Raw genomic sequence first — 27,589 nt, forward strand, 5'->3', positions numbered from 1 at the left:
TTAATCTTTCCCAAGAAACCTTCTACACTCTTTTAGATGTTCCACAATACACACAGTAAAGCTGAAGAAATGAAAAGCCCCAATGAAAACCCATTACTTAAAAGGCTGAGGAACAGGGAAAACACCGCATAATGCTTAGATACTTTTATAAATGTGGCTAATGAAGTTGGTATTTGAAGCTAAAAAGCAAAGTGCTTATTAATCAATAAAATAACACCTCTAGATTCAGATTCTATTCTTGTTGTTTCCTTAAGGTCTGGTCCAACTTGACAGTATCAAAACAGTGGGTCCTCTTCGTATGCTGTTTTTAGTATTCGTACAATGGCTTGGTTTTGTAACCAGGTGTTGTCCAGTTTCTCAGGCTCCCCACTGCTCCATGAAGACTTAGAAACTGATAGGTCTTAAATATCTCCTTGGGGATCATCTTTTTTTCAGCAATATTAGTGACTGCTACTTGTAGCTCCTCCATAAAGAAAAGAAGGTATCTTTATTGCATGACAGTTCAGTAACAGAATGTAGTATCTTTTGAGGACCACCTACCACTTCTAGAAAACCCCAGATGGATCACCACTCTCAAAAGAATTCCCTGTTGGATCCTTTCCTGAAAGGCTCAGGCCCTTACTGCTTTGAAAACTTCTCCCAAGAATGGAACCTTATTCACCTTCTTGATGTATGTCCTTTTCTCTTTATGAAAGCACAATCTTCCTCTCTGATCTGCCTAACAATCTGGCCAGTGCTGGAAAGAGATCCCACTCCTGCCAGCCAAAGCATCTTGTGTCTACCTCTATGCCTCATTGACTTGCTGTTTTTACATCCCAAGATTTTTCAGTTAACCTGTAAAGAGAAGGTGGGAGGATAAGGGATATGGGAAGGCTACTCAGCAGAGAAAACTACACTGATGATGTCTATGAAATATTAAAACTGGCTCCAACTATACTACCGAAATGAAAGTATTTTAAAACACAGTTTTATAGGAAATGTAGCACATAATAAAGTTGGGCTGTGCTTTACTGCAAAGTTTCAGTGAAGCATCCTTTTATTCCCAATGTGGTTGACTAATGCTTTAAAAGTTGATGATTCCCTCCTTTTCTTCAGTACAACCAAAGAAACACTCTCTTGCTTTGCATGAGATATCAAAGAAACAGAATCACACTCATGCCATTTTAGGTCTGTTCAATCCAAGTCAAGTGTCCAGTAGCACGTAAGGTGCAAGATAATTTTTCCACCTAATACTGAATGATGTTCATTTCATAAGTTTTCAGAAACGATCCAATAACCATTATTTCTGTGAGAGGTAAAGACTTTATGCTGCAATAACTTTCAGAGATGAATAATGTATTCATGCCAAGTCTTCACTAAAAATGTCTGCAGAACTTACCAGTTCTGTATTATTACAGTATTTTACATCTGGTATTTATTTTGTAAGCTATGGCCACATATTCAGCTCTGCAGAAGAACAAGAATAAAAGCACTTCTTTCCACTGAATCTGAGGCATCATGAAAGCAAAATTGAGCAGAAGAGAAGGAAAAAGACATTATTTCCAGGTTAATTATAAAATGAACTCTGAAAGTTCTGTAGCTACATATAAGGTGTCTGATAGCTTTGTAACAATCCAAAAGAATTAGGAAAAAATTATTCAAAAAATATATAAGATTTTATGTTTGTGATTTTAAAACTGCTCTCCTATGTAGTAGGTTTTAACCAATTTAGGAAATAAATGTCACACTCAAAGGACAGACTTCCTGATAGGGCTGCTCTTTTTACACAGAAAAGCACCTTGAATACTGAATAAATATTAATCAAGTATCTATATGCAGATCCAAGAGAATGCATCAGCACCTACACCATAGTTTAGACTCCTAAATCCAAAAGTGCATGTCAGCACCTCTGTAATCCAGGAGGTACTTAGCTCATTAGGAGTCTCTTTTTTTTTTTTTTTTTTTTTTTTCAAAGCCTGAAAGCTTTGAAGGCTTGAAATTTGTTTTCTTCATACTCCAAGAGCTCCTTGGGACACAGGTATCACCTGAGACCTTTTAATTCCAAGTATAGGATGGTGCAGCATTTCTATCAGCTGCCTTGCCAGAGACTGGAAGCATGCCCAAATCACACTGGGAAGATCCTACTCAGGATTTTGTGCTTGGTAATCAGTAATAAATATCCAATGTTTTAAAAATATTTGTTAAAAACTACACCCAAGTTTCTCTAATGACTGTACATAGGACTTACAGAATCATTGAATAATTAAGGTTGGGAAAGATCTATAAGATTATCAAGTCCAAACAACTTCCTTCTATGCCACTTGTGAAAGAGGAATATAATTAAATCATGATTACACTATCTGCATTACAGAAAAAAAAACATAAATATGGTCAGGAACTTTGTGGAATTTGTACCCACAGGACTTAATGAAAGCAAAGTTCAAGTAAGTAGCTGCATATATGGCATTAATTTACTGTATAGAAATAAAGTCATGTTCAACTCAAAATCACTTTATGATGAAATAATGCCATACTACATAATTTAAATAAAAAGAAAAACATGGGAAAGAAAACATATATGTCCTGTACACTGGAAAGGTAAGTTTTAAAAGTATGCTTTTCTCTTAAAAGGAATAATTACAAAAATCAAAATCAGTAATTATTTTACAATTCCTTGTTAATCTGTATTTCATAAAGCTATGATTTGTAGCTACTAAGCAGAAGAAGACAATAATGCTGGGAAGGAGAGGGTTTGAAGAGGTGCTGCGTTAGCTTGGTTTAAAATATGGAAAAATTTGACCCAGTTTTCATCAGTGTAGGTACCATGCTGTGCCACAAGTGTTCACCCTCAGGCACGCTGGATTCTGCCTAATATCTATGACACAGTCTTAAACAGATGCAGAATTCCAAACTGTCCTAACAAATGTAGCTGCTGAGCTCCACAAGCTCCTTCATTGCCTCTGCGTGCCTGTGCTCAGTGGGTGCGTCTGATCCAAAGCATTTTCTGCCGCCCAAGGGAGCTGCATCTGGCTTGAGATGGGCCAGAGCCATGGGCTGGACTAGCCAACTCAGGAGAAATCAGCAGGATAAAGCCACACCTGGTAAGTCTGGGGGTTTTGACTCCTAACTTTGTCTTCAACTAGAAAAGAAGTGTTTCTTATGTCACTGTATAAAAGTCATACTTCTCTTGAAAAAAAAATACAGAAAAGATAGAGCACTTTGGTTTCCCTGGGAAGGAACATCAGAACATCAGAAAGATCTGCTGGGGTGAACCCACAGTCCTCAAGGTATGGGAAGAAATGTGAGAAAGGAAAAGAGAAGGTGCTTTGAACGTCTTCATAGAATCATAGAACAGTTAGGGTTGGAATGAGTCTTACAGTTCCAACCTCACAGCCATGGGCAGGACACCTTCTACTAGACCAGGCTGCTCAAAGCCCCATCCAGCCCGGCCTTGAACACTTCCAGGGATGGGGCAGCCACAGCTTCTCTGGGCAAACTCCTTTAAGGATACTAAGATAGCACAGCAATATTCCTCCAAAACACTTAGAATTGAGCCAGATGGACTAACAAAACATTTTGAAAAAGCATTTTGATCCTCCCCTATTTTCTTAGTTGTTCTTTGGCCATGATCAATGCTCAGAATTTTGCTTTGATGGGGTTTGGGATAGATGCAGTTTAACTCCGCCAAAAAAACCCCATGCATTTATTTTTTTATAGTAAAATAGTGCACACAGGCATTTATAGCATACTCCGTGTGTCTCTAACAGTGTGTACTTCTAACAGTGCTGCGTAACACTCCCCATCTGGATCAGTAAGGTACATTGTACATCCTGGCACACAGAGGGGACACAGGAAGGACGAGTGACATGATTACAACCTTGTCACTCAGTAGTGTGAAAAAATGTGAAAAGTCAATTCTGATCAGAATCTGAAACCATGAAAACTAAATACTTGTTGTATGTGGACTACTGACCTGAGGACAATCAGGGAGTATTCTTGCAGCTGATATCAGATGCTGCTCTCTGATCTTTCATTATAACTCAGATGGTTATTTCTAGCTGCCCAAGTAATCAGGACGGGTTAATCTACTTGCTGGCAAGTAGATATACACAATCTGTCCCAGAAAAGGGGTATAAAACACACTTACTTAAAATTCACCTGATTTCATTTCAGATTTTCTTTACAAAAGTGACAATTCTGCACATGGTCATCTGAGGTACTTTAACCTGTGCCAACACTTACCATAAAAGATTCTGTGGATCAGGACTTTAGCCTATTCTTGCCATTTTCTGACACTGTCCCTCAGAAGAGAACAAATATATCAGGTGTCCTACTTTAAAGTCAACAACTTGACACCACTATATCTTGTGCTGCTTGTTATGGTGATGGACAACTAAGAATGGCTCAAAAACAGCAAAGGAAACAGCAAGAGTAAGTGGTTTCAAAATCAATACAAGAACGATCAAGTAGTGGAGGAGTACTTGTTATCTGTTCATCAAAATTATGTGAAAAGACATTCTGTGCATTCAGAATTTAATTTAGCTACTTGCTTTATCATCATAAACACTCATTTCAATATGGACAATGATTATTTTTTCTTTCCAAACATGAATAATATATAATTGCTGGTATTTGAGAAGAGACAAGGTCTTTACCTTTATCCATCAGTGTAATTTATCATTGTCTTTCTCTTTCCTTTGCAGTGGTGAGAGAGCTTGTCAGCTCAGCTTGTTCTTAAAAAGCTGGAGTGTAATTCAATAATAAATTCACTCAAAGGCTAGCTGTCACGAGACATTCATTTATTTGTATCCATTAGGAGATATGCACTGCTGTTCTCTCTGAAGAGTGGCTACGCTGCATTTCTGAAGCCCAGGAAATATATTGCAGAGATATTCAGTCACCTTCTCCAAACTGCTGCTGCTTCTACACAGACCATAAAGGGATGCAAATGTGCCGGGGTCCCCCAGGGTGATAATCAGCCAGCCATGACCCACTAAAGCCTGCAGGAGTAGACTGTAATTCCTGACCTGAACAATGAGTGTGCCTGTGCCACAGGTGCCTGTGCAGGATAGCAGACACACAGGACACAGAGATCTATGTCACTTCTGTGGTGCCTGCTCATGGGGCACGCTCACATCAAGTGGCATGGACCCAACTTCAACCCTACCCCATGAGGACGACAGCGTTGGAACAGAAAGACATATGACGTTCCATGCCCAGCAATCTACAGTCCTGATCTACACCAAGAAGATGGCTTCATGAATCACCATAGCAGCAATGGGAGAGGGCTGTCCTAAAGCAGGATGCTGGAGCCCTTCATAAAAACATCTCTCTCCTGTCAGACAAACTTTTAAGCCAGCAGCTGGAAGGAGAGACGAGAACAGTTCATCTTGCCCCCAGCTGCTGCTGTGATCTTCATGGAGACACTGAGCAGTTTTGTGGATAATGGGGATATTATCACCTGTCTGTTGTAAAAGCAACTGGAGGAGATTCAACAGCAAGAACACTACTGAAGAAAGAACATATCCACACATGCAAAGACAGGTAGTCCTATTTGCCCAGACTAATTGGGTCCCAGGTGGTCCCAGTCCATGCTCCTCCATGTATCAGTTACTGACCACCACTGGAGCACCCTCACTTCCAGGGTGATAAGAGGCAGCTGTTCAAAGGTTCAGCTTTCTAGGTAGTGAAACAGGCAGTTGAAACTACACAGGGAAGCCAAATAAGCAGGTAACCCTTGCAGTGGTGGAGTTTATCCAGATCTATACAATCTTTAAGAACTAAGAGGAACACACAATGTATTTGAAGATCACAAAAGAGTAATGGCATTTTTAACACCCCTGATAAGCCTGGACTTTGTGCTGTTCCAGGGGAAAATATACTTCCTCTTGAGGTCCTTCACTGTTACTTGCAATCACTCTTGTGAATCAAGATACTTAACTTGAGAGATGCAATACAGTCGCAGCTTGAAGTGACATATCACCATATTTAGTCACACACAACCTATGCTGCTAATTTGAGAATGGCAACCTCATAAATCATTGCTACCTCTGTATAATCCTTTGTGTTAACTTAAGCGGAACAAGGAGCCCCATTCATTAGTTCCACTGCATTTAATAAAATGCAATCATTAATACCATTTCTATTGATCTGAATCTTTACATTGCCTCACATACCAGATAAACACTTCTGCTAGCAGACGCTCCTTTTGCATCTCAAATGCATGTAACTCATGTAGGAGTTTATGTGACCCTAAATGACACAGTTTTTCTGTTGGTCCTCTGCTGGCACTCTCACAAACAAACTGGAAATTCCCACTATTTTCCCATAGTTCTGTGTGCTGTTGAATGCAAGCAGCCTTCAAAGAGAAGCTGCAATTTTTTTTTTTTTTTTTTTTATCACACATGTATGAATATTTCTATAGACCCTGAAGGCCTTGAAAGCAAGAAATATCAGGGAAAGTATCACATCAGGCTAATTCCCTGAAACTGGTGTGCCTCATGTCTGAGCTCAGCGTGTAGAGTACCAAAAAAGGCCATGTATGGGAGGTGGTACCCAAGGAATGCTGTCAATGTCCCTTCACAAAAAAAAATAGGCCAGATCTCGAAGGGCCTTAGAGGCCTGTTGAAATGCAAGTGCTGAAATAAATACCCACACAAACATGAGGGTTGTATATTTTCAGTGCCAATCTATTAGCTGCTGTGTGTGGGAAAGCTGAAAGTAAGCAATTAATGACTGGGTGAAATTCAACAGAGTCCAAACTTAAGTGCTGAGAGTCACCTCTGGGATCGGGGTCACTACTTCTGAAAGGCAATATTCAGGGCAGACACTGATCTAAGAATCTCACACCCCAGGTGCCCTGCTATAAGCACATGATTTTCGAGGGATGACTGACTCTGACAAACAGCAATGTGCTTAAGTTGCTGAAATGCATTCAGAGAAGTGAACTTCCTAAGTTTTCTTTCCCAGTTCATTTATTGATGATGATTGCAATGGTAAAGAACGTATTGGTCTTAAAACCAATCTATATTCAAGATGATTGCTTATATTGCAAATCACTCTAACAGCCCTCCCTAGGTGTTACGATCTTCCTCAGTTCTTTTGAGGTCTCCAATAGTCACACAATAGATTGCAAACAGCATTTTAGTTTCCTTCTCTTTTGGCTCTGTCAATGGAAGATCTGTCGCTGCTGTTTAGGAGATACTTGTGGTCAATGTCAGTCATTTGAACAAGAATAGCCCTGCTGAACGGATGCCTTTCACTCCTTGAAATAAGAAAAGTCAGGAAAGATCCAGCTGCTCATATGGGTTGGGAGAGAAGCATCTTGTCTTACTGGCTGGCAGGAAATTGTAGATGAGGAGACAGTCAGCAGAACTACATCAGCCACCAAATTCTGCAGATACCTACTTTACTTAAACAATTTCTGTTTTGCATCTTGCTGCCATTCCATGTCTTAAAATGACCAAGTGGCTTATGCTTTACCACTTACTGAATCAAACCCAAAATTCACTTACCCGCCTTCAAAAGGATTGTCTCCTGGGATGACGTGAGTGCTGTCCTTGCCAATCAGGAACTTGATTCGATCATAGAAGGAATGCAAGCTCTGCTGGGAGATGGGGGCTTGTGTCTCCTGGATGATATCCAGGGGGTCTGGGGAGCCCAGGCAAAGTGCATTTACATGGCACAGTGGCTGTAAGCAGCAGTCTGGGTCCATGCAATCCACCAGGCCATCTGCAAAAAGGGAAGAAGTTTTTAGAGCAATGGTAACGCGGAATGCTACCACTCAAGACTTCAGGGTGCAAAAACTCTTTTGAATGCAGACAACAGAGAAATGCAGATTTTCACCTAGAAAGAGTAAGGCATGTTCACTGAAAGTCACAATAAAGAACCTGAAATACATATTAATATGTAACATAAGTATGCAGTAATATGTAATATATGAAAACTCACACATTAAATTAGACCCTAAAAAAGCATATTTTAGGCTAATTCTAGAATGTGCCTTTCCACATCTCAGTTACTTTGATAACTCTTGAAACCCCAAAAGGTTGTTGTGTTTTTTTCTGCCAATATACATATGACTTCTGTACACTGCTCCTGTTCCTTGTGCAAACCACATACACATTGCGTCATACCAAAGCTATCAGGTTTGCTTTCAGCAGGACTAAATAGTGAATAAAGCCACCATATCTACCATGGCTGCAGAGAGATCTGTACACGCAACCCAGTAAAACAGAATACAAAGTAAAAATTTTGCTGGGAGGGTTTGATCTCTTTTGACCTTTGTCACACTGACTCCAGATGAGCAACAGATGACCTGAAACTCTCAGGATATAAATCTTGTACTTTTAGCACCACTAAATTAATAATAACAACAATAATAGCAGTGGGCGCACATGAAAAAGCTTGACGAGTGTACTCTAGTAAAATGAGGGTTTGCATATCTGTCAAGCCATCAAACACACAGACAGTACCACTTCCCCTCCCACCACCATAGCAACATCCCCCCATTCATTTTGAGATGTCACTGCTCATTGCAAACAGCTCAGGAAAAAACGGTGACAGGAAAGGAAATACAAAAAAAAGCTCAAAAGAGGTTTGACGAAGCATCACATTTAGCAATAAAAGTTGTTAGCATGTCGTAGAGACAGATCTTTAAATCAGATAAGGGAACTGGATGTTTTTGTTCTGGGGTAATGGGATATGGAGCCCTTCACTTCCAACTCATCAGTTCAAGCAAGACAGTTTGACAGTGAATGAAAATTATTTCCATGTGATGGCTGTTCACAGACCTATGTGAAATGAGTGGTTGGTCTCCGTGTAGTTGCTGGGAGCTCCATATATCAGAGAAACCACCTTTACAGCTACTATCTACTAATGATTTCAGCATAGAGGCAAGGCATGAACACACCAGGGAAGTAATACCGTCCTGAGAGGTAGTTTCCTCCTGAAGGGCGATGAGATTTGGAGTTCTGAGGATAAGGTATTGTTTATTTCAAAGAAGCAGTAAATTAAAACAAGACAGTTTGTCACTTTTACTATTTGTGAGCTTCAGTTTTGCCCCAGTTTCACCAGTACGAACTAGAAGTTGCTTCTCCAGTGTTATTGGTATTACTTTGTATTTACTGTAATATAAATAGGATGGGATCTGATCTGTTAGTGTTCCCTACAATGGCTTACACGTCATGGACTTGCATTCTTTTGAGTTATTAGAGATTTTAGCACTGTAAGACATCACTGACAACATCATTCGATGTAGTTACCCATACACAGAAAACTGAACAATGAGCCTGGTCAGGGTTCCCAGACCTTCCTGTCTACGAGTAGGTCAAAGCACAATGAGTACCTGCTCCATGTAGATGAGCCCACACACATAGCGAGTCATTTTCACAAGTGCTCTGCACCTGCCATTAATGATAATGGGGAGTGGTGTTAGGCCAGCAAAAGTGCCTTGGGAAATCCCATCTGTTATCCTTACTTCTGTCTGTTCTGATATCTCTACATCTTTATAACTCCTTGCAAAATTGCTACCAAAAAAATATTTCAGCTTACCCACTGGCCTTTTCTCTTGATCACTAGGGATAATGAAAAATAACTAATTAGGGTTTATTTATTTGCCTTCTAAAGAAATTACATGCTGCAGGTGACTAGAACAGTAGGATTCTGGAAAGTCAAATCTCAGATGGAGTTTGAGAGACCATTCACAGAATACAGACCTGCTTAGGTGTAATATACTTATCTACAGCTACTAATTAAAAAAAAAAAAAAAAAAAAAAAAAGGAAAGGAACAGAAAACAGCCCTGTTACTATATCAACCATAGTTTCAAGCAAGACATAAGGTCTTTTTCTTCCACACACTAATAGTGTTTTCTAAGGCTATAGACACTTGGCTGAGAGGATGGCAAACCAGCTGTACCATACTTCATTACTTTGTCTTTCTTTCACGCATCAGAAATGTGTTTTTGACCTGAAGCTGCAGGACAGCAAGGAAATGTCTTGCAGGAAACTGCAGATAAATTTTTGAAGAACAGATGCAAAGGAAAAAGGTTTTGAACATTGGAACCATGAGGTTTCATCTGCAGGTAAACCTTTCAACCAATGTGTTTTAGGCCTGTGTGGAGTAAGTTGGGGATAACTACATCAGAGGCGTTTGTCACTGACATCTTACATCCTAAATTTATCAATGTCCTCAAGAGCTGAAATGGCATTTACCTACTCAGCTCCCTCTTATACCAACAACAGTTTCAGGACAAAGCATTTTTTTAGCTTAGAAAATGTAATGTTTGTACTATAATGCTATTTTTTTTTCTGAGTCAGGTAGAACAGCAAGAGTTGAGCTACAAATCAGATCATAAATAGTGATGTCTCCATCTGAATACAGTTTTCTTGCTTTTTTTTTACTGTATGGTCCACATGTCATCCAAGTGGTGCCCTACAGTAAATTGTAAGGCGTTGTCATACAATGACACTGTACACAGCTGTGACTTCTCATGTCCTAAGATCTCTCACTGGATCCATCAGAAAAGTGAGGATAAAGTGACATTTGCAAGAAGCTCCCTATCCACAAAGAGCAAGGTGTCCAGGGACCTGTACAGATAAGCAAAAATAAAAGAAGAGCAAAATAAAACTCAGGTTTTAATTGTCCAACCCAATAACAAATGTGGGAAGCCAGCACTAGCAGCAAAGGAAAATATAAGAAGGTATGATCTCACAGAACAATATGAAGTAATAATACAAAACACCTCTGAAATTTAAAAAGCATAAAGTTTTATTTTCCTTAAAACTCATTGCAGATTTTTCAGAGAGGTAACAGAAGGAGGTGAACATGGGATTAATGGCTTTTGCACCTCAAGTTTTGCAGCAGCAAAGCCAAAGAGACCCATGATCCCCACGTGGAGTTGTAACTCCAGTAGCTCCCAGAGTACAAGCAGGCTGCACTGTAAGTTCTTTAGTTATGGGCACTTTTATACAGCTCTTGGTTTTAAAAAGTGGCAGCTCCCTTATTTACATATACCTATAATATGACTATGGCACTTCAGACCAGAGAACAAATGTGTTGCTTATTTAACTCCATGAAAAGTTTCAAGTCCTGCGTAGAGGGATTACAGCAATTCATATGCTGTAGGGTCAGAGAGGTTACTATGATCAGCTTATCTGACCTCTTATACCCACAGGCTGTTAATTTTTTTCCCACCCAGAACTGGATTAAAGCCTGTGTTTTAGAAAGATATCTCATATATCAAAGACATCTGATTACAGTGAGTCCACCACTTCCTCCAGTAAGCTATTTAAAATGCTTAATTGCTGCTAGGAAGCTGCATCTCATTTCAAGGTTGGATTTGTCCAACTGCAATATGCCATGAGTGTGTCTTGTTCGGCCTTTGTCCATACGGTTATCAATATTTCCTTCTGCCCTTTATGCTCCGATATCTTTTCCATGTGCAATTACCTCCACAAAGAACAACAATCCATTCCAAATGTTTTCTTTGAACAGCTGAGGAAGATGAAACTTCAAATTGTAAGGTTTATTTCCCAGCCACTGGACCTTTTTTGGTATACGACACCCTTTGATCTCTTTACACTAATTTCACATCTGCTGCTATATTTGGACACCAACACTAGACACATCACTACAGCAGCAATATTGGGCACAGAAAAGAGACCACTTCCCAACTTTTGGGGTTTTATACTTCTAAGGTTCACAGTAGACTTTTTGCAACAGCCTTGCACTGAGAACTCATGTTGAAACAATTATCTCTGGTGACCCTGAAATCCCATTCTGAGTCATTGCTTCTTAAGAGTCTCCCAGTCCACCTCTATAACATCCTTTGTTCCCAGGGCTGTCTTGCATTTTGAAGCATTAAGGCATGTTTTGTTTGACTGTGACCTTGTAGCAATGCGAGTCAGATCACTTTATACCAAAATGATCTGGGTACATTATTTAACACCATATTGAGCTTTAGGTGACCCAAAGATTTTACCAGGAGAGATTTAAACTACATTCTAAGAAAATGATGAAAATGCTGAGTAGGGTTGAATGCAACAAACAGTTTCAAGGGATTCCTTCAGAAACAGCTTCAATCATGGATGCCTTCCAGTTAACATATTAATTCAGAGTTATGTCATTGAGCCAGATTTTAAGACACCTCTTGCGTTCCTTATTATTTTCATGCATAGGACTTTTTACATCTTAGAGACATTTTTTGCATCCTATATACATATACCTGTCCTCTAGCCAGTCCTGCCAAAAACAAAACAAAACAAAACAAAGTAAACTAAACTAAACTAAACTAAACTCTTCTGTCAGACTTCCTTTGCATGAAAATAAATACCTTTTGCAACTCAGAGTTACTATGGGGTGAATCAAACCACTGTTGTTGTGAAAAGGGTGCCACTGGCAAGACATTGTCACATCTGGTAAATAATGTGTTCAATGGTTTGCATCTTTCACTACGACTCATGTAATCACAGAATAAATCAGTATGGACGGCACCTCTGGAGGTCATCTTGTGAGCCCTGTCTCATTGCCTTCTGGAAGGGACATGAAGGGGAATTAATTGGGCTCAGCAGAAAACCTTCCTTTTCTGCCACTGAGGATAAACCAGCTCCAATTTATTCAGCTAATACAAAATTTTAGGGTACCAAGTCCACTTTTATCAGATAATCTGCACTCTGCATCCCACTATTCAGTGAGTTTTACTTTGGGATGACTCATCTAGCTTGTGTCTGGTAGAGTTGCAATACTGTTTTCAGAATGATTCTCTGACTTGTTTTAAAGATTGCAAATCCACCAATCCCATTAGTGAGCTCTTTAAAACTCTACCTTAGACTGTAAACTCCCAGGGAGCTGAGACTGTCTTTTTATTTTCTGTTCGCAAAACATCTGTTCCAGTCCCAAAGGGCTCGAAAGTGTCAGCACAAGCCAATGAAATAACCACATTTCTCATTAAAGGTTTTTATCTGCAATGTATGTTCAGCTTGTCCTCCACAGAAACATTGCTTCTTAGAAGGGGCTGAGCTCTAAAGCTATCTGTGCCTTCTTGGAGCAGGACCTTGGCCTAACAAGTATGACCTTTGCATAATACCAGCTGGAAAACACCTGATATTAACTGACTTTAAACACTCTCACTGTAACTACTGGGACAGCTACATTAGATAATGACAACAGATGGAAACGTTGACCTTACTCAGGAATTTCACAAGATGCTCAATATCATAACTGCCTTCCACAAATAGTCACCTGGATGCCAAATTTAGGATGCACTAAAATTACCTGGCTTTCAAACACTGCTTGTGACCCATCAGTTCCTAAAAACCGTATCTTTTATCATGTTTACATAGCATGCAAAAAAATACATCCAACCCAACCAACCCAAAATTTTTAAAAATCTGGAGCTACTGGTGTCAGTGTATAAGGACACAGGTTGTGTCTTGCCTACCTGGAGCTTCAAGTGGGCTAGAGAATCCTTACCTCTGGTATTTGCCACAAAAAGAGTTGCAGGATCCAAGACAAAAGTAATTTTATTCTCAAAAATCCAGCATATAAACTGAACCTTGTGTTATGACACAAATAAGGCAGGAATGGTAAACAGCACTAGAGTCGTTGGTTACATGGGACATGCTCCTTACCACCTGAGCACGCAGGACTGGGAAGGTGCTGATCAGCTAAAGAGGTTCTGTGACTGTCTACCTTGCCTGTCAGCCTCCATGTCCAGACTCCCTGGCTTCCCTGAATGCTAGAAATGGATTACAATCCTAAGGCACACAACTAGCCACTAACTGATAGGGAAAACTGTGTGCTTGTTGAACACTGCTGCTTATTAGGAGAGGCAGATCTTCCAGGTTACTTCTAAACTATTTCCTCCCCAGAACAAAAGCTAATTCTCATGTTCACAACCACTATTATCCCACAAAATAATTACTCCTCAGCAGCAATTGGGGTATTTATTGTTCCTGCATTCCTTGGGGTTTTGCTGCACTTGCTGGATGCAAAGGCTCACAAATCCCACAGCAGTCTCATTCCTCCTTTGAGTCCTGTGCAGTCGAGCTTCCAGGTTCCTCACCTAACACCACGCAGCACCAATAAGGGGTCAGGGATTAGAGTTTTGTACAGAAGCAATGGGCTTATTTTGAGACAGAGCTTCTGCAGTAAACAAGATCAGCCGAGAGCTAACAAAATTTCAAATTAGCTGTGACTTTTCCTGGCCTCACATTTGTGTTGGCTGATTTAATGGGTAGTGTCTTAGCTGGCTGAGACTGAATAATTGAGCATTTCTGCAGTTATGGATGCTGCAGCAAAAATCTGTCATGTTAACATGAACAACAGAATGCAAATAACCTGCAGCCAGAGGTGTTATTATGTGTTTAAGCAGACTCTGACAGGTGCTGCATGTCAAGTGCCAGGCTGGAACAGAAAGCCACGGGCAGGGATGGGCCTGTTTACACACAGAGAGCATTCTGTGGACTGTGATGCACATCAGGAGTCCTGGTCAGACAGGTAGTCAGAAGGAGCTGAACTTAAAGAGCCTGATTAGGATAAATCTGGGAGAGCATATATGACAAACTCAAGGATTGTTCCTGCCAAAGATCGTGGCACTTTTTGCCACTGACTGCAGAGGGAAGAGCACCTATGAGAAACTGTATTAGGCAAAGCAAAACTAGAAAGTAAAAATAACAATAAAACCCCAGTGTCTCTTAGGAGTATTTCCACTGCCAACAAAAGCATTAAATGCACTGATTATACGAATAATTATGTCTCTCACCTCATCCAGTTCTTATGTTTCCCTTCCCTTCCCTTTCTGTGCTATTCATCAGTCAACACTATCACTTTTTGTGGGGACACTGTCTTGTCCTGTGATGCTTTTGGATGAATTACTGGAAGACTTTGGATAGGAAAGGTTTCAAATGTAGCTGCTCAAATGTAAAGATAACAAGGTGTTAGTCTTGCCCTTGAGCAAATCAGGTTTTAACCTTCCAGTTCTAGTCTAAGCTCTGGTGAAACACAGACTAAAGGAATGGCTTGGTACTTTTACATAAACACAAATCATTCATGTGAATGTTTGTGCTGATGAAGATTTACAGGAGTAATCTTGTTCTGCCCCGAGCTGAGGACCAACACTCAATTTGCTTGAATTGGATTGGGGGAATAAAGAGGTTTTACTACAGTGCTTTGCAGAGAAAAATGTTACATATTCAACAAAAGAGCTGTAGCTTTAGGATCCCCTGTAGGGAACCAAAGGGGAACAAACCCCAACCATAAGAAACAATGGCAATGTGATTGTCAGTCATCTGTCACCATGTTAGCTGTTCATGTTCTCTCCTCTCTTTTTATCCCACCTTCTCTGTTTTCATTTCACCTGAATAAGCTTCTCTCTGGTTGTATTCTGGCTATATTAGATTGCTGGCTGTCTGGGAAACAATTTCCCCTCACATCTTTCTCTAAGGGTTCAGTATATGTTTGAAAGTTTGAAATAATAGAGTCATATGAAATAGTAATCATGTATTTGAATTACGGAATTCCTTGGACTCTTGTGCAGAAGCTGAGCTATGCAGGGCTAGTCACTGCAGAAATACTCTGCAAAATGTTCATCCTAATCCAGAGCTACATTCTTGTTTAAAAAAACACCTGAATAGAAAATAAAGGGAAGTGGAAGGAGGAAATGTCAGAAAACACATGATAATCACCATTAGCTGGGCATAAACCAGAGCTATAATAATGTGTTTAGAGTCTACAAGTTCACAGCATCCCTGAACTCATCGTTGCTCTGGAGGGTACAGTTGATGCAGCTGGCTTCATGGGCTTCTTCCTTTCTCCAGGCAGATTTTTAATGAAGGGACTTAGGAATTGCAAGACCAGCAAAGAAAACAGGCAATCTAGGACGCGAGGCAATTTCATGAAGCTGAGCAAGGCATGTCAGGGCCCTTCCTAGCTTGTGAGAGACTGTGTCCTGGGGTGCATCAGGCACAGCATGGCCAGCCAGTTGAGGGAGGTGATTTTCCCACTGTGCTCTACACTGGTATGGCCTCACCTTGAATATTGCGAGCAGTTTTGGTCACTGCAATATAAAAAATGATATAAAGCTATTAGACAAAGTCCAAAGGAGGGCTACAAAGAATGTGGGGGTCTAGATGGAAAGCCATATGAGATGTGGCTGAGGTCACTTGGTCTGTTCAGCCTGGAGAGGAGGAGACTGAGGGGAGATCTCACTGGAGCCTACAACTTCCTCACAAGGGGAAGCAGAGGGGTAGGCACTGACCTGTGGTGACCAGGGACAGAACCCAAGGGAATGGCCTGAAGTTGTGTCAGGGGAGGTTTAGGTTAGATATTAGGAAAAGGTTCTTCTCCCAGAGGGTGGTTGGACACTGAACAAGCTCCCCAGGGAAGTGGTCAGAGCATAAGTTTGCCAAAGTACAAGAAGCATTTGGACAACGCTCTCAGGCACATGGTGTGATTCTTGCAGCTGTCCTGTGCAGGGCCAGAAGCTGGACTTTGTGACTCCCTTCCAACTCATGATATTTTATGATTTTATGACTAGCATTCGGACAAGGGATTAAGTACAAGTTGCTTAACCTGATTAATGGTCATGCAATAGTGTACCTGAAACCGCCTCCTTCAGGAGCCAAAGCACCTCTCTCAAAAGTGATTCCTTTGAGCAAAAGGGACTCAAATCTTAGCAAATTTTTTTTTTTTTTTTTGGTGGGAATAGTGGTTTCACACCCTCAGCAGCTGAGATATCCTTGTCACCAAGGTCTCTCGCTTTCCTGGCAAGTGCTGCAAGTGTTAAGCTACTGATGAAAAAGTCACCCTAATATATTCTGACTGAATCCAAGCCAATTTAAGCGATCATCTGAGCACAGCTTGGAAAGTAGTCTCAGATAACTGAAGATATAGGCATGTTTCTCAAATCCCAGTCAAGAGGAAAGTGACCATCTACTCTATGCATGTTGAGCACACTTGGGGCAAAACCTTAGGATTTTAAGGGGACTTTCTGCCCCATGGAAGTTTTAAGAGTTTGCCTCAGATGCTAAAGCAGGTCTGGTAGAGCTTTCCTGAACTTCTGCTTTAAACACCGGTGCCCAAACTCAGTTTAAGCACCTTTTCAGGTGCAGAAATGCTTTGTGAAATGTATGTCCAAGCCTGTCTTTTCTGAAGCTGGTTCATGCCACCTTTTGTTACATCTTATGTATCAGCAGTGCCTCTTTCCCATGCGTAAGATCCCTCACTTCAGCAGACAATGGGAGGTTTTCTTTGAAATAGAGAGCACTTTCACAGTTTCTTTCTGAATCTATTAATAAAGGCATCTTATTGAGAACTAGTCAAAAGTTTCAGGAACTTTCCCAAGGTGTCAAGACAAGGCACTGCTAGACCCCCATTTCACAGTACATCATCCTCTGCAATGGCACCAGCAACACCTGCTCCCGGACGCTGTAATGCCTGGGTTCACACCGCCCTCCTGCCAGCCCTGCTGCTAACAACCAGCAACAGGTGACACCCAAGTGTTACCATCCAACACAGAATCAGAAAACAGCAGAAACCCAAAAATATGGTCATTTTTTTCGTATTTGAGGAAAAGTTGATTAACAGTCATCATGAAACAAAGGAAAAGAAGCTGGATGATTTATAACAAATTATCCAAGCTAGCCAGACTTACAGGTAAAGAAAAGTTTCTCATCTTTTTAGCAGTGCTTTGTGGTTTCTCCCAGATGACCCTGTTGTTTGACTAAATCTATCTGTGACGGTAAACACTAATTTATGATGGCTGTTTTCCCAGGTGCGTTCAGATCTCAACACTTCCCTCCACAAGTGTAGCCAGCACATTAATGCATGATTTTTTGTGGTATTGAGGAAGTAGACAGCTCCCACACCATACCCAGGAGACAATCTTCTCATGCTATAAAAGCCTTGCAGCTCAAAGCAAAGGTTCTAATAGTGTGCAAAAAGAAAAAGAAAATAAAAGCACCCCATCACCTCGACTGCAGCTCAAGAATTTGCAAAGACACAGGTCTGCGTTCTGGGGTTCTCCTGCATTCCTTATAATTCCCTTTACAACCCTGAAACTACCTTCATGTGTAACCCTGTGTTCTGGCTAAGATCAGTGCAGACTCCTGCCAGCTCTCTAATACACTATTTGGCATGTGGTGGACAGACGGTGAACACATGGGTGTTAAGAAGGCCAGTGTGCTGTGCCAGAATTTCTCTTGCCAAAGAATTTAAAATGCTGCTGTTCCAAAGCATTATGTAAGTCTCCACCTTACTACAAGCACCACCTGATCCTTGGATGGGGCAAGCAAGACACAAAGCATTACTCTGGGGAGTTGCACCAATGGGCTATGGTACAGTTGAACAAACAGCACTGATTGGCCTAAGAGAACTCATTCCTGAATCACATTGTCCCTAAAGTGAGAGTTGGTTTATGGTGGCAACAATAACTAATGCTCAGGGCTGCAAGAAAAGGTAGAAAGCCTGTGTGCAGAGGCTTGATGGCTCTGACCTGCTCACTGCTCCAGGATTGGACAACTAAGCCAACCTTTAGTTGTTCTGGACCAGGAGGATCGAGAGGAGGAAAACATATGGATTGCTCCATCTGCTAGCTTTTTGGTAGCATCTGATGGAGCACAGACTGAAGTTGCCAAGGCAAAATGAGTATCTCTCTCTCTCTCTTTATCTATCTATCTATCTATCTATCTATCTATCTATCTATCTATCTATCTATCTATCTATCTATCTATCTATCTATGTTATCCTGCAGTAATTAATAACACAAACCTTTGGAAGTGTTGAAATTGGGAAGAGGCAGCAGAGAACAGCAGACAACTGAACAGCAACACCTAATGGATATGAAGGGATAGATAATATTATGAACATTTACACTTCAGATGTATTTTTCATCTGAGAAAGATTCTTGCCTTTCATAAGTAAAGTAGATTCACCTCTGGCAGAGTTTAGCAGCTGTTCAGGAACTGGAATTATTCAAAGCAGCAAATGAAGGATGGGTCAGTTCCAATTCCTGGTGAACCAGCAAGCTTTACCCTACCTGGAAGACTTGTCTACTCTTGAAAAGCCCCAAACAATCATATAGGCCTATAAGTGAAGTTAGTTGAACTTTTAGACCAAAAGAGTAATTTAGTTCAATATCTGTAATTCTCTCATGGTTTCACAACAATGTGGTGTACCCAGACAGTGAAATGGAGAACTGGACAACTCTGGCTCTCAGTGGTTAGGTGATTTCTCCAGAATAAAGGTGGATAACACAGCTTTGCTACTTAACAGCATATTTGTGAGATCAGTGAAGAATATCCTCTCCTCTTCCCCTCCATTCTTCCTGTTCACTCTGTTTCTAACAGAAGAGTCTACCAATGCAACAGAGCTCACGTTTAGCCTATGGAATGTCAGCCTCTTCTCAAGGTTTTGTGAAATGCCACTAACTCCACTCCTAGGACTTGTCACAGAAGATAATTTCCGTGATCTTTTAAACTTTCAAACTTCTTACTCTTCAGGCACATGACAGAGCACTCAGTGTGGACTGAGACAGGATTACTCTTAGGTAGTGAGTGTTTGCAGCCATGAATTAGAGAGGTTATTTTCTTTTGAAGGGAGGCAAGAGCCACTTTTCTCATCTTGTTTTAAACACCTTCCATTTGTTGTAATACAGGTGGTCTCTTAGGTCAAATGCACAAAATCCTGGCCTTTTACACAGATTGTTACAGCTCTGTCATTGCATAGTTTCCCCTTAACTGGTACTGGATGATCACCTGCTCTCAGTTACTTGATACAGCTTCTTTCAAGTTGATGGCTTTTGTGTTTAAAAGTGTAAACAAAGTGGACCTGGGTGTGAAACCTAAATGCACGCTTGGACAAATGACACTTGTATGTAGAGAGGGGACTGCTCTCCAAGACAACTTTTTTCTAACCTGAAGAGAGATTATATTTCACCAAGTTTCTCTCCAAGTGACTCCTGTTCAGATTGTTATTGTTTATCTGAACAGCCTTTAGATTTAAGAGGCAAACACACTCTGTAATTTAGTACCCATCTCCCTCAGGGTATGATTAGGCTGGGAGCTGATGAAAAAGATTCTGACTCCCATTATCCTGAGGAATTTCCGGCAGCTGGGATTTTGATCAGCAGACACTGGATGCCACAGTGTAGTAACCAGCTTCCCACGAGCTCAGACATACTGAACCTTCCGTAGTGTGTCTAGAATTTGAGAGACGCTACTCTGAGCAGTAAGTGACGTGAACAGCAGTGGTCACCAACCAAAAGTAGGCACTTATGAGGTGATATCTGAAATAGCTCAGAGAGATGATGGCCTGAATCTCTTTCTCTCCACTGATGGTATCCACTGTGACTAGCTCAGATGGTTGACTTCTAAAGCTTCATGAAAGGACTTCCACCTCCATTGCTAATAATAATCCTGAGTCCCTTTCCAATGAATCAAAATAAACCACTTTTCCTCAGCCCTGAGCATGCATCACTGCAGTGATTGTGATCCCAAGAGGGAGAAACCATAGTGCTCAGCCATTACTACATGTTTTTTGAAGAGGCTTCAGGCATACATTTCTTCAGTGCTCTTCAAAGCACAGAAGCTTTCCAAGGTAAAATATCTGTGGTGACAAAGTGGCTGCAACAAATATGGACTCAGATCTGCTTCTAAACAGAGGTGCCTAGTGTCATTTGAGTTGCCTTTGGATATCTGAGAGATTCAAAAGGAGCTGTCACAAATGAAATATATGTATGCTCTACCAGAGAACCAAGCTATTGTAAAGGGGCAGCCAGAAGCCATCTGGGGCACTCTAGAATGTCTCATATGGTGCTGGACAAAAGGTAACAAACATTAAGTTGGAACACAGAAAATTACAATTAGATATTAGGAGAAAAACATTTACTATAAGGATGGTCATATACCATAAGGATTAAGTAGGTTGTCTGGAGACCTGGAATCTCTATCCTTGGAGGTGTTCAAGAGTTGCCTTGAGCAATCTGATGTAATCAGTGCTGCCTTGAGCAGGAGGCTGAACTGATAACTGGTGGAGGTTCCTTCCAACCTAACTTATGCCATGATGTTCTACAAAGACCTCCTAACTGTCTTGCCATAGAAATCAACATAAAACCTAGCAAACAGGCAGAGAATCAGCCTTTCTTCATCAGTCCATATGTAACTATATTTGAATCTGCCATACAAAGGAATAAGGCTTGAAAGCAGAAGTGCCTCGCAACTGCTCAAGCCTCCACATCTCAGGGGCTGAAATTCTAGATTTGAGCTCACAAATAAAAATGATTCATAAAAATGTATAAAAATCAAGCCAATAAGGTAAATGTATTCCACTGTTCCACTTCCCAGCTGCAGAGAGTCTTTGGCAGTAACGCAGGCAAATCAAAAGCATAGCATATGACGGATTATCTGTAATCTGTAATGTGCACCATGTATATGCTTCTTTTTAAGGAGTGTAACAAGAATAAAGTCAACACTCATTTGTGGGCTCTGACACATGAATAAGCTGTCACAAGGCAATAAGTTACAACCTATCTATTGCTCTGTTCTCTGTGCACACCACTGCTCCACACAAGTTCACCAAATGCAAGTTAGCAGCTGATGTGCACTAACTTGCAAACATGTCAATGCCTTTTGTCTCTCCCATCTATATCTGCAGTCCTGCAGGCTAGCAAGGCAGCTCGTTTCAACGTGAGGATAACCCAGGTAAGAAGATTAGCTGTTGAACGGGGAGATGAGAGGAGATGGTGGTCCACCAACCTGCTCAAAGTCTGGTCATACACTTTTTGATATCATATAGTTGTGGTCTAAATTGTATGTTAGGCTGGATTACTCTTTCCCTCTCTCTTTTTCTAAAAACTTCAGAATGTTTTTGCTGGTTATTTTTTTCCTGTGGAAACTTGGATTATCCTTGGGTTTATTTACCATATTTTTACACATCTGATGCAATGCATTTTATTGCTGCTCTGTGTCAGCTGTAAATAGGAAAGATGAGTACAGTGATATTCAGTTCCATATGAGCTAAAAAGCCATCTTTGTTTTATAGCGTATACCCTTTGCACGGTTCTCCAACTCTTTCCATCTTTTCTAAAGGGATAATTTGGTCCATTTGCAGTGCCAGATGTGCAGAAGTATTTTAAATATTCAATCAGAACCCCAGTTGCTGTGAAGCAGATAATCATGGTCTTGGCTTGGCTATTTTTCCTTTTTTTTTTTTTTTTTTGAACTGTACTGTTCTTGTGAATACGATAAAACAGAGGCTTGCAAAATGCAGTCTCCTCTTCACAGCCTGGGTCCTGGCCCAGACTTGTGGTTTACAAAGCCTTTTGCTGAGTGACAACAAAACAAATTATGCAGTCTCCCTTATGCCTTAAATTTAATATCTCATCTCCTGCTCCCTAATTCAAACCTTCACACTGTACCACGGTTTCCTTTGTAATGAGATAACTTTGAATATTAAGTTTGCATTGCACAGAGCTATTATTCACATGCCTGACATCATTACATATGGAAGAATAATCAATAAAACATGGTTCGAGAGGGATTGGATGGCTTGTGGGCATGGGGCAGTCACCCAAGCCTTCCTGTATCCCCAAGTCAGTAGTGACCTACCAGAGAGCCATCATTAAACCTCGGGCAGTGAGGGCAAAGTTTGAACAGTTAGGAATGTTCACTGTCCGAGGTGGTCCCATTGTGTGACTGCTGAGCCACTAGGCTGAGGTGGAGGGATAAGACAGGTGCACAGCCTCTGTCTGCTTTCTGGTATATGGACTTGCTCTGAGGATAAACAAACGTCCCTCTTCAGCCCTGGCACCCCAAGTCCAAATCTATTTAATTTGAATTCCAATCCACTCTGGCTGAGTCAGCCTGGCAGACTTTGCTGCCTGTTCTCTACCAGCTGTCAAAAAACAATCTGCCCTGCAGAATCAAGCCCAGCTGACTATTCACTGTGAGAGGTTTATAGGCTCTGCGAAGCCTGACATATCACATGTGCTCGTGTCCTACCTCCATCGTTGTCTTTCCCATCGCCGCACGCTGTCTCCATGGAAGTGTCACAGCCTGCTCCTCTCCAGCCCAGCTGGCAGACACAGTGCCAGCCGTTCATGTCCAGAGTGCATCTGCCATTGCCGTTACACAAGCCAGGGCATCCCTCTGCAAGGCAAACAGCCATACGTTCAAATGCACTGGAAAGACAAAGGAACAAAACCTGGAAAGGGGATAATTAATCAGTTTTTCCCCTCGCCTTCAGTTTATTTCTCCACTCCCACTTTGTTGTCTTCCCACCTGGAAGAAACCCAGTTTGGTACCAGGCTATGGTGACCACTCAATGGGCTGCTGCTTCTGGCTCTCCCAGGAGGTCCTCACAGCATTGCCTCACTCATTGGAACGAAGGAATTGTAAGTTTCGAAGGGGCACTGAGATTTTCCTGCTTCATGGGTTGTAAAAGCAAGGCAGCACTTTACCCTCTGAGTCTCTCAAAATATTTGCTATATAAGACCAAGATTTGGGGTTATCTAAATTGCATTTGGCGTTAAAATTCTCAAAACCTAGTGGGATAAAGCAGCTGGCTTTCAGTCATATTGAGTTCTCAGACTGGTAAGCATTCAAAGCCAGCTGGAAAGGGAATGCAGGAAATATTTGGAAGAGAGAGTTTCTTTACTGTAGTAATTTTGGGTGGGATTCATCTCATCCAGTTAGAACTAATCCATAACAGAGATACCGTCAGCTCTCTGTAGTAGGCAGAGAAACAGATTGTCCCATGGCAATAAGTTGGATGCTCATGGTGATGAGCTGAAGCGTGCTCTGGAAGAACCCATTTCTCCCCAGTGGCTACAGAGATCCCAGCACAGAGGCAGGCATTTTTTTAATAGGTGATAAAATTTAGTTAGGGAGAATGAACACTAACCTCCTGGTCTGCTTACTACGGTTTGGTTTTCTCATCTGATGACCTCCTCCTGAGATTTCCATACTTCAACCCACACCACATCCCTTCCAGAAAACAAGCAGAGTAATTTCCACAGCAAAGTGGTGTGAGGGAGGCTGCTTAGCTTATACACTTCTGGGGGCTTTTTACCTGCAGAGCTCAAAAATCTTTACCAAGAAGCGGTTTGAAATGTGAGAGACATTTAACAGCTTAGGAAACTGAAGTATAAGGGACTGAAGTGACTGTCAAGGTCACTCAGCAGGACCGATTATACCAGGAACACAACTCAGTCTTCCTGAGCCCTGTCTTAATGCTCTCTCTATTTATGTGTTGTGCAATCCTGCCACATAGTTTGAGTTTTTTCAGGTCCCCGGCTTTGCAAGACAGGTTTGTGAACCTGTGTGAATGACACATATCTCTCCTGTCCTAAAGGGTTACCACAGGATGGTGAAGAGGTGTGCGTTTTCGCAACATCTGCTTGATGACAGGATGCATGAGGGTCTGCCCAAGGAAGAGATGAAACAGCATGTAGGGTGCCCCATGTCATTGTGTGTCCTGTGCTGGGGAAATGGGGTTCAGAAATGCCTTTAAAATAAAAAATTGTTTCTCAGTGAACTTTTTCAGTTCATGGAACTTTATTCAGTAAGCAGAAAAAAATTAATATATATATTTTAGGACTGTTTTTCTAACAGGTTGTAGATTTTCAGGGACCAAATGGAAAAAACCACAAAGGTGGCAGGGAAAAGTCCTTTAAAAGGATCTTAAATAAATTTTTCATTTACAAACATACTTGTTGCATTTCAGTCTTTTAAAATGTGTATTCTGGGATGGGGCAAATAATGTGTGTGTATGTGTGAGCATGCTGCTGCGTGTGAATTTTGGTATTTATACACTATACTAGTATTTATATACTAAGTAAGAGCTATTTACAGGCAAGGCTACTTGAAATTCTCCATTTTAATATCCAGCCTTCAGTTATTTACAACAGTGCCAAACTTTTAACAATTTAATGTTTTTTTCCATGCTAGAGCTAATTTATGTGTTTGTTCCCTTTACTTACTTTGAGTACAAGCTGAAAGTATTTAGCTATTTTGGAGAATGAAAGAGGAAGGCCTGTATTAAATAACCTGCTAAAATTAGTTAGCTAGGAAGATAATCCCCTTTTGGACTAGATAAATTCAGTTTGGATGGGACTATCCTGGTGGTAGAGATAGGACTTTTTTCCCCTCTCTATAAATCAGAGGATCACAGAATCACGGAATAGTTTGGGCTGGAATGGACTTTAACGGTCATCTAGTTCCAACCCCTCTGCCATGGGCAGGGACACCTTCCAGCAGGCCAGGTTGCTCAATGCCCCATCCAGCCCTTCCTTGAACATTTCTAGGGATGGGGCAGCCACAACTTCTCTGGGTAACCTGTTCATGGCTTAAATTTGTCTAGATGAAAAACCTCTGAAGAAATTTCGCTGTGCATGTTATGTGCATACTGTATGGCTTCACTAGAATTTGGCTGGTGCTTCACCACTGAGCACACCTCATGTTCTCACTGCTTGGACTCTTTATAACCTACCCTAAAAAGTTCTTTTCTATCCTACAGTTGCAGAGATGAGGCAGAAAACTCCTTGAAAAAGTGTGGTAGTGTTGACCTGAACAGGAGTGCATTGAGAATCAAAACAAGGTGAATGATAAGAAGTTGAAGACACCATAATCTTCAAATGCTTTATGTGAGGAGTGTCCAGCAAGTATAATGAAAAACTAATGTAACTGTAAAAATAGGAGCTTATATGGAACTGCATGTGCTCTATCAGGAGAAAGGCAATTCAGAGTGTTACAAAACAGGGGACATAGTCTGAACGAGGCACCTTCCGTATCTGAGGAAATGAGAAGAGCATAGCAAAAACTGAAAAGACTATGATTGTTTCCACAACTTCATGAAACAGATAAACACTGAGAAGGAAAAACAGGCTTTTAAGGTAAAGAGAATAATGCTGGTATAAGAACAGGCTCTTGGACATAAATCGAGTATGAATAATTTCTAGCTGGAAATTAGAAATAAAAAAAAAATCATTTACAAAGACCAAAGGAATGAAGTTCTGGAGCAGCCTCCCTGTAGGAGTGTTAAGAAGAAGAAGACTAACTTATTTATCCACAGAGCTTGTTAAATTATTTATATAAAGTTTTACACAATGTCATTGCCCTTGCCAGAAGACTGGACTCTAACTGAGGAGACCCCTTTCAGTCCTCTGTCTTTGAATTGTGTGTGCAATTCATTGTCTACATTAAATGTGTTTGAGAGTATTTGAATGGACTTTCAGGTTTTTCTCAGAATCTTCTTGATCTGGACCCAGAGAAAGTAAACCAAACATTTCAGAAAGCAGACAAAAAGAGGAAAAGCATCAATCAGGAGAGGAGAGATAGAAGAGAGTGAGTTCCCAATGAGATTATGCTTTCCCAAGGTATCCATTCCTTTTCTTGACTATTAAGGCAATCCAGGATGACTAGATGAGATATAAGCATTTATGCTGTAGATACTTAAAGCAGGATAACTCCCCCCTGTAATTTCATACTCTACTCTCTCGGCATCTTTCAAGTGTAGAAAGTAAGTTTATCCCTTCCCTTTAAGAAGAAAGTCATCTCTGGTTCCCAGTGAGATAAAGCTCTTTCAAGGAGCCAGAAAGAACTGTTTCCTAATGACACCAATAGTTCCTCACAGGTACAGGAACATAAAAGTTTTCAGATGTTAACCATTACATTGCAAGGTTCCTCAAACTATCAGTGCTGTGAGGATTAAATTAAACCTTTCCAGTGGCATGGTTTGGTAGGAGAGCAGACATTTTTAAGAAGTAATGAGAAAGTAAACCATTAAGAGAGAAAAAAAAAAAAAAAGAAAGAGCAGCTGTCAGAGAACTTGGAGCTTCAGAAAGTTAGAAGACAACACAGTCATGTAAACCAATATATCCAGGAGAAGGGATCTATAAGTAATACCATTTCTAGACTGGTTAGCTGCATAAAGACTTGACCATCACTTACTCTGCAGGGACAAGAAGGTACAATATTCCTCGTTCCACAAAGAGTGCACTTCAAAGTGCTTGAAGAAAAGACGATACAAATAAACATTATCCTCTCCTTTCCCCCATGCTGGGAAATAAAGCAGAAAGATCATCTTGTTTCCAAAGTGCCTGTGAATATCAACACAGCAGGATGGCTTAATCCTCACAGATTTACGCCACCATAATCTTGCAGCTCTGATTTTCCTAGCCAGAAGTCGCTAATGATCCATTATTCCTGTCTGTGGTGTTAGCTGTACTTAAGTGGCTAAGAGAATTAAATATATAATAGGCTTTTTGGGGAAAAGGGGGAGTAAACCCTTTATATGAGTTTCCGACTTAAGCACATGTAAGTGCTGCTGAAAGATGATGATTCCGGAGGGCATTCACAAAGAGGTCATGTCTGCCATGCAAGACAAGAGAACGAACCAGGGAAGCAATATAAAAAGTGGGCTAATTTTGAACTAGACAAGAAAAGGGTATCAGAGTCAAAGGCGCCCCATCAGCAGAAGTTACCCTGCCATTTTTAAGATTGTTGGTAAAATACCCTGCTCTTAATGATCTGTATAGTTAAAGCCTTCTCTAATTAGTCCAGTTATAAACAACGTTCAATAGGATTTTTCTTCAAGACAAACCTCACTGCCGCTTGA

General features: G+C 40.9%; 1 protein-coding gene across 1 annotated transcript in view; it reads right to left on the bottom strand.

Annotated features, from left to right (window-relative positions):
* The window catches only part of TENM4 (teneurin transmembrane protein 4), a 268,706-nt gene that overhangs the window by 91,509 nt on the left and 149,608 nt on the right, over window positions 1–27,589 (bottom strand). Inside the window, exons 14-15 of the mRNA XM_027901301.1 lie at window positions 22,975–23,121; window positions 7,494–7,710 (exon numbers count right to left, since the gene is read on the bottom strand). Coding sequence (XP_027757102.1) covers window positions 7,494–7,710; window positions 22,975–23,121 — 364 coding nt within the window. The remainder of the gene's footprint in view (window positions 1–7,493; window positions 7,711–22,974; window positions 23,122–27,589) is intronic.

This window comes from Empidonax traillii, unplaced genomic scaffold, assembly GCF_003031625.1.
Source record: "Empidonax traillii isolate 1590-97213 ecotype Southwest subspecies unplaced genomic scaffold, ASM303162v1 scaffold771:size604852, whole genome shotgun sequence".
In the NCBI taxonomy this organism is placed as follows: domain Eukaryota; kingdom Metazoa; phylum Chordata; class Aves; order Passeriformes; family Tyrannidae; genus Empidonax; species Empidonax traillii.